At 40.5% G+C, this 14,659-nt stretch overlaps 1 protein-coding gene across 1 annotated transcript; it reads right to left on the reverse strand.

Annotated features, from left to right (window-relative positions):
- Positions 1-6,534: 6,534 nt before the first annotated feature.
- Positions 6,535-14,611, reverse strand: LOC108705658 (heat shock factor protein 3-like). The gene is made up of 7 exons (XM_041572601.1): positions 14,375-14,611; positions 12,315-12,423; positions 10,756-10,877; positions 8,299-8,423; positions 8,068-8,143; positions 7,666-7,750; positions 6,535-6,930 (listed from the first exon to the last, which is right to left on the reverse strand). The coding sequence occupies exons 1-5, from the start codon at positions 14,570-14,572 to the stop codon at positions 8,134-8,136; spliced, it is 564 nt and encodes a 187-aa protein (XP_041428535.1). The 5' UTR covers positions 14,573-14,611; the 3' UTR covers positions 6,535-6,930; positions 7,666-7,750; positions 8,068-8,133.
- Between the last annotated feature and the right edge of the window lie 48 nt (positions 14,612-14,659).

Here is a 14,659-nt window from a genome sequence, read left to right on the forward strand (position 1 = left end):
ATGCCTTCTCTTGATCCAGAGAGAGAAAAGCAAGAGATAGACCAGTCCTTCTCGCAAAATGTAGTAAGTCTCGGATTAAAAAGACATTATCAAAAATTGTCCGACCGGGGACTGTATAGGACTGGTCAGGATGAATCACCTCTGCCAGCACAGATTTGAGCCTAAGTGAGATAGCTTTGGCCACGATTTTATAGTCTGTGCTAAGCAGTGAGACTGGTCTCCAGTTCTTAATAAGACGGAGATCCCCCTTCTTAGGAAGTAGTGATAACACTGCTCGACGACACGAAAGTGGCAACTCACCTTTCTTGAAGGCCTCAGTTAGGACCCTATGGAAATCAGGGCCCAGAGTATCCCAAAAGAACTGGAAGAACTCTATGGTCAGTCCGTCAAGCCCAGGAGATTTATTGTGGGGCATTAAACGGAGTGCTTGAGAGAGTTCCTCTAGAGTGATTGGTGTTTCCAACCTCTCTTTTCTCCTCTCACTGACCACTGGAAGCCCATCCCATAGCTCCTCACAGGCATCTGGAGAGATGGGATCTGGAGAAAAAAGGTTTTGATAGAAGGACCGGGCTCTGTCCCGGATAGCCTCCGGATCCTCAAGGGGGGTTCCATCCTCCGCAAAAAGGCATGTGATTTGTTTTCGGTTCCCCTTCTTCTTCTCCAGAGCATAGAAGAATCGGGAACCACGATCCATATCACAAAGTAACTGCATCCGGCTTCGCACAAAGGCACCACGAGCCTGTCGTTGTTCCATGTTACGCAGCGCTTCTTTCCTTTCTAGATATTCACACTGAAGGGCTTGGTCTTCAGAGCCTGATAGCCTTTGCTCAAGATCAAGCACCTCCCCATTCAGTGCCTCAATCTCTGCATTGCGCTGCCCGCTCACACTTTTGGTATACTCTTGACACAAGAGCTTTAGGTGAACCTTGCCTACATCCCACCACTGGTTCAATGTGGCAAATTCATCCTGAAAGGCCCTCCAGCCTCTCCATGTATCCCGGACTGACTTTGCAAAACCCTCATCTTCTAATAAACTGTTGTTAAAGTGCCAGTAAGCAGCTTTTGGCAGAGATGGTGCGATTGACATTCTCAGGGATACACAATTGTGGTCTGAGAATGGTGCCAATCTAATGGTGCTCGACTGGGCTCGTGACATGAGATGGCTCGATATATATATCCTATCAATCCGGGATTGAGAAACATGACCATCTCTCACCCTGACATAGGTAAAAGCAACCGTCTCTGGGTTCTGTTCTCTCCAGACATCAACCAAGGAGAAATGAGCAATTAGTTCTCGCAAAACAGACTCAGACGAGTCTCTTTTCTTGGGTACATTGCGATCTCGAGCATCAAGGGTGTAATTAAAATCACCCCCTATAATCAAGGCTTCATCAGAGTCAATTGTCTCCATGTAGGCTGACAAACTTTCAAAGAACCGTGCCCTCTCTGGTCCGGTAGTAGGAGCATACACATTCATTAGATTATATGTTCTACCTGACTCCCGGACCCGAAGATGCAATAGACGGCCAGGGATGACAGAGGTAGCATTCAGGACCTCTGGCTGGAAGGAATCTGAGAAAAGGGTCACCACCCCGCATGATGTCCAAGTGAGGTGATTAAAAAAGACCCTTCCCTTCCACTCCAGATTCCAGCTTGCTTCAAGCTCTGGAGTGGTGTGGGTCTCTTGGAGGAAACTCACAGAGTACCCTCCTTGACGAAGAAAGGAGAGTACCTGAAACATTCGGAAAGGATTCCGACAGCCATTAGTATTAAGTGTGCTTATACTCAAGGCCATTACTGAGTCTTAGGAAGTGCTTTAACCTTCATCAAGGTCTGATGAGACAAACATTTTTTGTGAAACTTCATTATACGGAGATATTCCGCTGTTCCATAGTTCTTGGCCTCTTTTATGACCTTAATGTATTGTCTCACAGAATTGATAACTAAAGGCAAATCATGCCACTTCTCCAGAGCCATGTGCATCTTCTTCTCTAATTTAACACCAAGGGTGCTCTCAAGAAACTTTTTGAGTTCCTCAGCAGGGATGATTGGGGTAGAAGGATTTGCCACTCCTATGTCAACCTCCTCTTCGATGTTCCCCTCATCCATGAGCTCTTCCTGGCTAAGGGATTGATAATCTCCCCTCTCCACTAGAGCTTTGAGAATCTCTCCACAAGTTGTTACAGGAAAAGTATCAGAATCACTTTTCTGGAGACCCTGCAATGGCTCAGGTGTTCCCTCAACTTCACTTGAAACACATTTGGAAGTGTTTGACACAGGAGCAACAGAACTAATTAGCTCCCCAGCAACCGGTAGAGCTTTGGAGGCTCGATGGTTAGCCTCTGCCCTCTCTACTACCTCCTGTGCTTTCTGGATGGCAATAACATTTGGGTCAGTTGAAGACAAGGGAGGAGAGATTTTAGCATGAACAGTAGAGGTTGTCTGGCTACCCTCCACCGTATTTACAACTCCACCCTCACCATCCTTCCCAGCAGTTTTATCTGCAGGGTCCTGTATGGGGGTTAGCCCAATATTCTCCCCCTCCTGGAGTGAAATACCCTGAGGCACTAAAAACTGAGGCTGGTTGCATTTGCCAAATATCAGCACCTCAGGAACACTGACTGCCCACTCTGCAGGAGTCTCATTAGGTATCTCTTTACACTCCAAGGGAAGATCTTCCAAATGATTTTGAGGCAGATACTGCACCCCTGACTCTGTGGGGAAACCAACACTGCCATGTTCAAGGCCATGCAGACCATTAACCTCATTATTCCCCGCCTGGTCTGGAGGCAAGAGTGCATGGTCTGACACAGGTTGATCGTGACCAACAGTTGGGCCAGACAATGTCACCACATGAGGAGCAGAAGTTTTGCTGCCCTTTTTACCCTTGGATGGGGGTGCTCCATCATTAACCACTGATGCCCATTCCTCAGGTACCAGCCAGTTTGATTTAAATTTCCTCTTTTTCTTGGCATCTGAAGAGGAAAGGCCACTATCTGCCCCAACCCCACCAGGTGTTGCAATCATGGGTACCCCCACACCTTCAGGGGTGCCCATAACAGGGGTACACTTTTTTGTGGTAGGAACAACTGTGACCCTGGGGGAAGCTTTGACATGTTTTCCCCCCTTCTCTTTTGCCGCAATTGTAAGACATGCTGCAGCCTTAGATGTCTTCAGTGAAGAAGGAGGAGGTTTGGATGTTGTAGAGGTGGGTTGTGTAACAGCCACCTCCTTTAGTGAAGGAGATATCCCCTTTGAGGACCCTGCTGAAATAGTCCCAGCAGGATAAGATGTTTTATTTGAAGCACTGGGAGCAGGAACAGGGGCTGTGGTCTTAATTTGCCCTTTGGGGCAACTCTGGCAAGTGTGCCCCAGGTTCTTGCAAAGGAAGCACCTCACTTCCTCTGTGCTGTAAAAATTTTTATACAGCACCCCTTCAAATGGAACCCCCGAAAGACCCCTCAATAGTGTCTTGCCCCCGAGGTAAAAGTAGTTGCACCTGCCTTTTAAAGGAAAGGACGTGCCTCAGTCTGCTCTCCTTACATCCCAGGGGAATTCTAGACATATTTGATTTTAACTCCCCAAGGGCTTGCAGGTGGGGGTACAATAAGTGGTCTTGCAGGAAGGGGGGCACATTAGATAAAACCACCCTTGTGCCCAATCCTTCTAGGGGTTCTACAGGGACATAACTCCCTCCCACTGTGATACCCCTCTGTACCAGAGTATGCACTGCAGTTAGAGTACGGGCAAAGATTATGGCTTTCCCATACATTTTACTTGCTGCCACTACTGCAGAGTGGCCCACCACTTCAGCTGCAGCCTTTATATAAGCCTCTATGCCATGAGTGCTTGACATTAGGCATCTGACCCCATGCTTCCTTGTAAGCTTCTCTACCCCAGCAGTGACTTGGCTAGGGTTGCTGCCAGTAGCTACCGCGTGTGCAAATGTTTTAGCAGGGGTCACATTGGCAGCAGCAGCAGAAGTAGAGGCAATGGGGCTTTTTGACATGGGCTCTGCCTGGTGTTTCCTTGCAGAGCTACAGCTGGGTTTTTCAGGTCCTTTTGCTTTAGAACCAAGAGATGTTTTTTTATAACTTTCCTTTTTATTCCCTCCCATTATTTTACACAACACCACACAAAAAGAAAGCTTTATACTATTGATTAACAAAAAGTAAGTTTTAAGTTGAGAAGCTGTGGCAGGGAGAGGGTTAATGTGAGCAGGTGCCTGGGAGCTGCACTGCTGCTGCTGGAAAAGATTTTATATTTATACTTATATTAAATCCTTCTCCCTTTAGCTTTCTCTCCTCACAGAACTGAGTGCAAAATCAAAATATCCACTCAATCTGTACAAAAACTAAACAATTTGTGCTGAAACAAGAGAAAAATGCAAATGAAACTGACACCCAGGTGCGGGGGAGGGGTAGGGGATCTAACAGTGAGTTTGTAGCCCAGAGCAAGTGAAGGGAACTGGGCTAAGAATCACTCACCTTCAGGGTCAAAAGAAAAATCGATTTTTAGTAAAGAAAATCAACTCAAAACTTCCCAAATTTCACCCACCAAGTGGACAACACATTCACACACCAAGTGATAACAAAAAATCCTGTCTCAAACAGGAATTTCAATGCTTAATTCAGCACTAAACAGAGAGCTTTCTCCTGTGTGTTGATCTTTCATTAGCTGAAGTTACCCACGGGACTGTTTGTATGCGCTAACTTCATTTTGGGGCCTCTAAATGCCAGATACTTTGGTAAACTTATGAACAATGACCACCAAAATGTTCAGAGGAACCCTGGCAATCATATTTAGGGTGCTTTTTCTTAGTACGTAATGATACATGGGCGATATGGTGCTGGGAAGTTGAAGGTTTGAGGCAATTTTCAGATATTTCACCAAAACCGACAATTTTGGGAAAGCCTTGCGACTCAGTAGTTTGGAGCAGAAAGGCATGGGTACCCATTTTAGATTCAGTAGAATGTGTACTTTCCAAAAATATATGGGTTTGGGGAGTAAACATATATTTCTGTGTTTTACCCCACAAAAAATGCAGTCAATGTGTTGATTTCTCAGTAGCTGAAGTAAAGTCCTGATCAATTTGGATGTGCTAACTTCATATTGGTGTCTCTAAATGCCAGATACTTTGGTAAACCTATGCATAATGGGTATCAAACTGTTCAGTGGACCCCTGGCAATCATATTTCAGGTGCTTTTTCTTGGTACCTAATATAGTTTGGGATATGCGGAGCAGCAAAATAAAACCTTTGAAATGATTTTTCAGAATTTTGAATTTTTTTTTGAAAAACCGCTATATTCAGACAAGCTTTTATGTTTGGTAGTTGGGAGTAGAGAGACATAGTTACCCATTTTGTAATCGGCAGAATGTGTACTTTTCAAAAATGTATGGTTTTCTGGGGTAAACCTACAGTTTCAGGATTTTTGCCTTGGAATCTAAAGCATGCTGTTTTCTGCCTTAGTGCTTTCAAAATTCGGTAATATACTGCCGGGAGTTTTTGCTGTACAGAAATCCTAAATCTCCCTAAAACTATACATATCTGGTATTGGCACGTTCGAGAGACATAAGGCTTTCCAAATCAGTTGGATTTTCATCCCTAAAATGAAATATTTTTCTGGTATAAATTGATATACGATGAAAAATGGTAATTTTTCATTTTTTTTGGTATTTAGCACTATAAATTTTTTTGCACAGGTGGAAATACATGAAAACTCAGGCAGATTTAGAAAGCTCAGTTTCTACCGAAAAAAACAATGTATAGTTTTCCTAGGTAAACTATAGGTTTCCCCTCAGAAAATGCCCCTAAAGTGAGAGAGCACAAAATGTTTCAAAAACGGCTGGCATTTCGCGTAACCAAAATGTGAAATTCTGCTGGCACTTAAAGGGATAAATTATAACTGCCTCGAATTAGCTGCAAATGAAAACACCCCCCATCAGTCATGTACTAATGCAGACAGGAAGCCTTAGGAATGAGATAAGAAAGATTAGGAGGATGTGATAAATAAAATGACTGGAAAAGGCATAATTGGAAAAGATTGTTAGAAACAGGTTTATAATAGCAATGCTGAAACAGAGTCTACATCAAATTTCCTTTTGCACAGGATGGTCTGAAGATCCTCTAGGCTGGCATCAACGCAGTTCAAGAAGTCTTGGATCTCCTCTCTAAAAAAGGAAGTTAGTAACATATAATGGGATATGGGGACATTCTTCTTCCTTTTTACATTTCTGTCACTATTCAATCCCTGCAATGACAGAATGCTCACAAAAGAGAGAATGTACAACAGACCCTTGTCAACTGCCTTGGGTATACTGTACTGAAGCTAACCTTACAATTTTCCATTTCCTTAACCAGGCAGATGCCAAAATATCAAACACCTCTCTCAATGATGTCCCAAAACAGCGGTCAGATTTACGGACTCCGACCAAAAAGGTAAGATAAATGAAACAAACACTGGGTATGGACCTTGGAATTGGATATCCTGGTTTCATTGGTACCACAATTTTGTAATTAAAACATTATATGATCATATTTTATGAGCAAATGTATTAAATACAGATTATCAATCATTATGTTTACAGCACAGAAACACTTCCTCGCCTGTCAAGTATGTTAATGTTGCTTGCAGAGGCATTTTCATTTAAGAATCAAATCAATGACACTATCAGGGTCCTCAGGAGCGCTGTCTTGTACCAAATCAAGAGCCAACTCCTCATCAGCAGTAGAGCTATTAGGATTAAAGGAATTTTCTACTATAAATGAATTGCTGGGAATTATGGACTGATCTGTCACTGGAAAGGAAGCATTTGGGATCACAACCTGGTCCTGTGCCAGGAAAGAGCTGCTTGGGTAATGAGATTCTTCCACCTCCAGCTGAAGATTCACATCAGTCTCATCCATTAGAATCACCTGCTGTGTATCACTGAGGATACAAAAACATATAAGTAAGCAAAAGGGTCTTACATATAGTTCTTGAAAAAGAGAACAGCAATAAAGTGAGTTTTAATTTTTCCAGAACGAAGATCTGAGTGTTCAATTGAATTAGAAATGACTAGATCTGTGGCCAGTCTGAACCTCTCCCATCAGAACTAGTTATTTGGAAGGTTGGGTCCCAGACTAATATAGTAACTAATCCCCATAATACACTGGTTGTTGTATTTAGTGGCTGGTGATTTTCTAATCTTCTTTTTAGCCCTATATGAAACAATATGATTCCTTGACATTTGAGTCAGGTCACCCAATGGATAACAATACTGCAGTTTAATACATTTCCACACAAAACAATAGTGCATACTAAAAACTCAAGACAAACACCTAGCTGGTAATGCCCTTGTTTTGCAAAAGCCATCTGCAGAAAAGCTTATAAATCTTTGATTCACCCATTTGCTGTTTGTTGATTGGCTCAGACTATTTAAAGCACAGCAATCTTGAATTAGAGACAAAACAGCAAGGCATAAGAGACAACTTTTTTCTAATTTTGGTTCCGTACATTACCACAATGAATTTTAAATGAAACAACGCAGATGCAGTTGAACTGCAGACTTTCAGCTTTAAGAGTGGTATGGATGTTCTACTATCCGATATCTGTTGTAGGTTGGCCTGGAGAACTAGAGCAGCTCAGACATGCAATGGGTCATAAACTCAACAACGTACTCACCTCACTAACTCCTCCTTCTGTAAGCTGCAGCATATTGTGACTGTATTTAGGGGAAGAGGACTGTGAAGCTTCAATTGTTAATGGCCTGTAAATGGGGGGGGGATAAGAAAAAGGGTGTAAATGGTAACAAAACTTTAAAAGGGAACTCCACACAAATATAACTTACGCTTTTTGAAAAGTGAACATAATTTTAAGCAACTTTGCCATATACATCAATTAATAAATATGCAGACTTTAAAGGATTTTTAATTGTTTGGAACCGTTCCCTAAAGCTAGCCCCCTGTTCTCCTGCTGATCTGTCGGACTACTTTGCAGAGCTGGCTGACTACGGTTACTTTATATCAGCAGCCATCTTTCCTCAGCCTGCATCCTCCAAACCCCTCTCCTTCAACGAAGATTCACCTTTGCAAGAAGTTTCTGCTGTTGGCTGTGCTTCCTTCTCAGAGAAGAAACCTCCTTCCAAAGAATTTAATTTTCCCTGGAAAAAAAAAAGTCAGTTGTCACCAGTCTTATTCATCTAATATTATTGTAACTGTAAATTATTAAGTTAGTTCCATTAATGTTTGTGTACACTAGTGTCCCAAATGGTTGTTGTAAACATTCCATCTAGATAACCCAGCGTCACACACAAACCTCCTCATTGTATCCAACTTGAAATCCATGTTGGATTGTCCATTTTGAAGCACTTTTAATTCATTAATAACCTTCTGCAAATTGTCCTGGGACAGATGAGCATCTTCTGTTTTTACCGAGTTCACCTAGCAGAAAAGAAAATGATGAGTGTTGAAACATCAGGTGTCTTTTTCAACTGTAACATTCATTTTATTATAACTATAAAAAAAAAAAACAGAGGCACAGGACACAGAAATTTAAATGTCAGGGACTGCTGGCACTTGGGTGTCAGGTTTTGACAAATCGAAGTATAAAATACAGAAATAGCAGCATGGTTCTGTTACTTTCTACAAAACTGACCATGTGGCAAAACATACAAGAAGTGGTACGACTTGAACAAAACACCTCCAAGAAATAGTATAACCTATACTTGCCTTTTAAGTATTTATATTTATAAGAAGCCAAACTTCACAGTAACAATGGCAATATATGTTCTGGATCAGCAAGTCAACAACCAATCTGCAGTCAGCTTTGACTGGTGTAGTGTTAGAATAACGGAACCAAATATCTGATTGCTATAAATTTTACTTTACAGTAAAAGCTGAAGGTGCACCTGAACCCCACATATATATTGTGGAGTCCATCCCCTAATATCGTTTAGAATTTACAAAATATGTTTTACATGATTGCTGTGGTTACAATACCAGTTACAATAGAAACCTTCTTTGATCCTTATATTAAAAAGGTTTCACTTTACAATATGGTTTTAAAAGTGGAGCATTTGACAATTAAATAACTGTTATTTAAAAAGATACAGTACAACAGTTCCTCTACATCATGTCATTGGCAAGTGATAATAGAATAGCCAAGCTAGAAATAGAATTTATATATTCGTTCACTTTATCTTTATCCATACCAAATAGCCACCAGGGTTCAAGGGAAAGGTGTTTAATATCTGCCAAAAGGAGTAAGTAAAATCTATTGGTGACATATAAAAAAGGAGGCCTATAATCGGGCCAGTCTGGCTGTGGTTTTACTAGCAGCTACACAAACATTTTAACTAAGAAACACTAGTGTAGTCATAAATAGCAGTGTATAGGAACATGCTAGCATACGCCTTAATAAAACTGCAAGGCACAGCAGCATGCCAGTTTAGCAAATAGCATAGTGTCAAATTGCTTACAGTTTAATAGATTATAAAATCAATATTGGCAGTGTGCAACTCATTGTAAGCATCCCTGAAGAGCCCATAATTTACATTAATGTAGAAATGTTAAGTTCCATTGGCAACCCTTAAATATTAAGCAGCCCAAAACATTTAAAACATTTCCCACTTCCAGTCACATACCATTCTAATCAATGGGAAATGTGTTGCTCAATTACATACTACAATGAACTAATTGCTCAGGACTGCTGTCAGAAGAGGCATTTGCATTATGACACTGAAACCAATAGGAAATGCTGTGGCTGACAGTTTTGATCATTAATGCTCTTTCTTAGATGACCAAAATGCTCTATGTGCAGTTGGCTGTAACCTGTCTTGTTAAGGACTACTATATGATTTAACCATCACATGTTTATATATACATAGAAATACAGGATTTGAACTGTTTTCTCTATTCTTATTAACTGACCAAATTTCCGTGATAATGCAGAGTAACTTCGATGCCTTTACATATAAATCACTTTATTGAAGTTAATTCACTCTATTACATAGCGATGCAATCCCCATATAAGACATGACAGAGAAAAAAGTTGCCATCTAAAAGGCCTGGTACACTGCAGTCATTTTTGTTAGCTGGTGAAGTTGCATTTGCAGAAGAGGAAGTGAGAGAAACTGCAGCTCCTCTCAAAGCTATTTAGAAAACACTTAGACTCAGAGGGGACCTGTCACCCAGACATAAAAAATGTGTATAATAAACAACCTTTTCAAATTAAACATGAGTCCAATTTTTTTTAAATAAAGCAACCAAACCCATTATAAAGTTATTTAAAAATCTTAGCAGTCAATCATATATTATCTGCCGTATGCCGTAGGCATATAATCAGGGCAGGCAATTATTTGCACTTTCTAAATGTTACTGCACTCTCACATGCCCCCTCCCTCCATAATTGTTTAGCCTGTGCATGGCCATCAGTTCCCCCAGTCTGACAAATAAAAAAGATTTAGGGTAGATGCAAAGCTTGCCTCAATAAGAGAGTGTCAACAAAATGGTGACTGCCTGCTTGCTGTGAATTCCAAGACTGATATAGTTAAATAATTTGTATAGCGTAAATAAAGTTTGTGTAAAGTAAATTTGGTTTGATCAACATCATAAAAAAAGATTTGGAATCATTTCTTAGAGTGACAGGTCCCCTTTAAGTCAACTCCTGTCTTAAACTGAATGCTGTTCAGTGTACAAGTATAATAACTACTGTTTATAAGAATAACATAATTACAGATAGTACTCTGAAATGAATACCATAAGCTGACAATACCTTACGCTTGATGTGTTCCAATAACTCCGGTCTCCCTTTTTTAAAGAAAGGATGCTGGAACTCAATGGCGCTCTCAGATTTTACAAGACCGTTCTCCAAACTCATCACCTTGCGGAAGCCATCTGTATAAAATATAATACTCAAGAGTCAGACTATAAATTCAGTCTGTTTCAGTCTCTCTACATACTCAGAGGAACTAATTATGGAAGTGTAATGCTGAAATGTGGTCAAAGGAAAAAAAGGAGATAAAATCAAGAGGAGGAAGAAAAAGATGTTAATAAGGATGGAATGAAATTAGGAGGAGAGGAGAGAAAATAGTTGTCATATGTAACAGGGAATCTTCTGCACTTGATGCAAAATGTGTTTCATGTATTTCCAGTAAATGTCCATGGAAAATGCCTCCTTGAGACCATGGCATGGTCAAGACATTTTTATTTTCATTCCTGGGACCCTTTCTATTAGTAGAATCGAAATTACCAACCCTTAGCATCAGACACATGGGAGTTCTTAGGGTTTCAATGTAACCCTTTTTTCCAGTGCCTGTTACTACTAATTGTCAATGGAAAGGAGCTAACCTATTATGCCCATTTGCACTGTACACTGTAATATAAGGTGCAGTACAAGGTGGCCAGAGCCTGGCATAGGCAATATAATGGTGGTCATAAACTAAGGAAAGATCACTCATTTTCAATATAGATATTTAGGTATAGATAAACAGGTAGAAACAATAGAATTCTACCTGTATCTGACAATTCAGCAGTGAACACTGGCCAATGTTCAGGCGCATCAAAATTTTCTGACCTGGCTGATAAGTGGCTGACTGATATCCAAGTCTTTTGCCAATATTGGTTGGCTCGTCTCCTGCCATACAGCCACTGAATATCGTATGGAATGAGAATATCTTTAGGCCTTTAACTTCAACAGATAAATAAATCTCTTGCTGCACTGTATATAGAATGTATAGATGAATATATAGATGTAGTCTCGGTACTTTGCTAACTGGTAACACAGATTGCAAGCTTTTAAATATATAACCATGTTTGGGACCTGTGGTATTCCAGATAAGAAATGTTTCCGCTATTTGAATCGCCATACCTTACGTTTTCTAATAATCATTTAAACATGAAATAAACTAAATAGGATTGTTTTGCCATCAATACAGATTCATGCAGCTTAGTTACCATCAAGTACACCCAACTCCTGAATGACGACAGAACAAGGAGAAACGGATGCTGAGAGAGGAATGGTGAAGATAAATTTGATTATTTCAGAAACGGTACAGAATTTTTAATTGGTTGTATATAGAAAGTTTCTGATTTCAGTATGGTGAAGCTTGTATTAAATTTTCATTTTCGCAATAGTTCTCCTTTAATTTTTAACTGATTTTTTTAGTAGACATGGTATGGAGTTTCAAATTACATAAAGTCTTTGTCTTTGAAAATGCCAGGTTCCAAACATTCTGGATAACAGGTTTCATACCTGTACAATCAAATCCCTGACACCCACTGAAAATATACCTATAGTATTAAGGGGCAAATTTAAGTCCATTAAGTACTTACACATATTAAGCTGCCGAATGAAGCTGGACAAATTGCTGTGCTTGAAGTATCTGGGAAGGATCTCTTTGGTAAACCGTTGCTCATCCAGTATGCTGAAGGTCTGTCCATTCTGTAAAAGAACATAACAGATATACACAATTTTGAAAACATGTCTTGGATAAATTAATCCAGAAGACATTGTTATTATGCTTCACACAGCAAAAGGGCTGACATCAATAATCATGTGGCTCCATAATACTAAGAAACATGGTCCTCTCACCTGAGCCCTGTGTTGTGGAGGGCCCCACCAACAATTAACATGGAGCATGAAAATACATGTTCCTTGCACCCCGTCAATCCCTAATTATACTCACGACCTGCAAAATGCCCCCCTCTGCACTAATATCATTTTCCAGACCATGTTAGTCCCTGCCCCACTATGGCGGATCTGCATAGCAACAGGTTTTTGGTTGCTATACTCAATATCCCCAAACAACAAATTTTAGCTGGAAAAAGACAGAAAATAAAATCTATAACATACATAATGGCAACATATAATGATTTGTATCTTTCTTGTGCTGAAAAATAGTGATTTGTGACAACACCACTTGATAAATATGGCGATTGACATTACGCTCTGCCAAGGTTCATATTCCATCTACATGCCCAGGTTTGCTATACACAAAGCATAAATTGGATGCCTAAGACGTGGGAGTGATGTGACCAGGTTAAACATGTAAATATTATTGGTCTTTTTGATTAGTGGGTCTGAGTCAATATTTACATGTGTATTGGTTAATGCCACAAATGTGTGATTACCAGTGGAAGAGCTGTTTCTCAGCCTGCGCTAATACAGTTTTGGGATCTGTCACCCAGAAAGCTCCAAATTAAAGAAAGGGTATCTCCCATAAACTCCATTTCAATCAGATAATTCAAATTGGTAAAGCTTATTTCCTTGGTAGTAATAATAAAACAGTACCTTGTACTTGTAATACAAAACTAATTCCTATTGGATTCAACACAATTCTATTAGGTTGCTTTAAAAGTTTAAATAATTTTTAGTAGAGCATAGAGATCCAGACTTAAGGACAGAGGTGTGCACAGTACAGTAGGGGTCCCGAGAGGTCTGAAGAAAACAGCATGTGAAGCAGGAAGCAGAGAGAAAATGATTAGCTGACAATAGAAAATAATTTTACATAACAGGAGCAATAGTTCCAGTAACTGAGAATTCAACTCAGGTCAATCACCTGGGTTGCTGTATAAGACAGTCTGTACAGCAGCCATCAGTTCAGCACATTAAACAAGATTACCATCTAGGTTTGTGCAGTGCAAAAGGGAAACCCCTTAACTCTATGTTACCACAACAAAGTTGCTAAGCAGGACAAGGTCACCAAATTACTCATTACCACTAAATGTGGTGAGCAGAGTAGAGAGGCAGTGGTGTAGTGTATGTGAGGGGGAATGGGTAGTGCAGCGGTGGGCAATTAAAAGGATGGTTTACCTTTAAATCACCTTTTAGTATGTTATAGAATGGGAAATACTAAACTAACATGCAACACACCAGCTTAAAAGGATACCTTCTTTAAAAAGAAAGCTCAAACTGGTTTTGTTGAAAAAAGTATGCTAGAATTGTTAAGGTGTTTGCCTAAAGGTTTTTTTTTAATTTCACTATTGATCTGGTTGCTTGGCCCACACCCTAGCAACCAGAGAGGACCTGTATAGAAAGACAAGCAATTAAAAGTAATACTGTAGCATCATAGAACATGAGGTTTGAGGTTTCAGTGGTCAGTGACCCAGATAAACAGACAGTGTTTTAAGTGTTTATAAAAGACTAAATACAGCCATAAAAGCGACAGCCCCAGAGAAATCTCACAAAATAGCAGGTAAGAAATACGATTTACCCAGCAGACTACATTGGGGTCTCCAGTCTGTGGCTCTCCAACCTGGACTACAGCTGCCAGGAGGGACCATCACTGATAATGAAAGCGACAGGAGGTGAGGGAGATATAGTTTAACAAGAGACAAGACACGCGTCACTGACTTGGGACTTAAAGGCAGGAGGCTTAACAATTGCACATTACCGTGTTCCAAGCGATCATGTCGCAATTAGCCGGGTCCTCCATTAAAACCCAGAGCTTGGTGAGAAAAACGGGGGCTGGAGTCGGCCCCAGAGAGACGGACGGCTCCTTCATGCTGGTACCGAAGATGGAGCACAGGAGCAGTAAAGACCAGTCTAAAAGCCCCAAGCGACAACAAGCAACGCAGCCCAACACAAACATGCAGACTTCCGGGGAACTCAGGCCACGCCCCCTCTAATAGAGAAAGTCGACGATCATTGGCTGCATGCTTCTGACAAAAACAAGTGA

This window comes from Xenopus laevis, chromosome 8L, assembly GCF_017654675.1.
Source record: "Xenopus laevis strain J_2021 chromosome 8L, Xenopus_laevis_v10.1, whole genome shotgun sequence".
Classification (NCBI taxonomy): Eukaryota; Metazoa; Chordata; class Amphibia; order Anura; family Pipidae; genus Xenopus; species Xenopus laevis.

What these genes read in the sequence shown, in the direction of transcription:
- LOC108705658 (XM_041572601.1), bottom strand. Translation starts at nt 14,572, where the DNA reads ATGTTTGTGTTGGGCTGCGTTGCTTGTTGTCGCTTGGGGCTTTTAGAC. An exon ending in ACATGATCGCTTGGAACACG is followed by an intron (nt 12,424 to 14,374) that starts GTAATGTGCAAT and finishes GTTCTTTTACAG; the next exon opens with AATGGACAGACCTTCAGCAT. An exon ending in TGGAACACATCAAGCGTAAG is followed by an intron (nt 8,424 to 10,755) that starts GTATTGTCAGCT and finishes CTTTTCTGCTAG; the next exon opens with GTGAACTCGGTAAAAACAGA.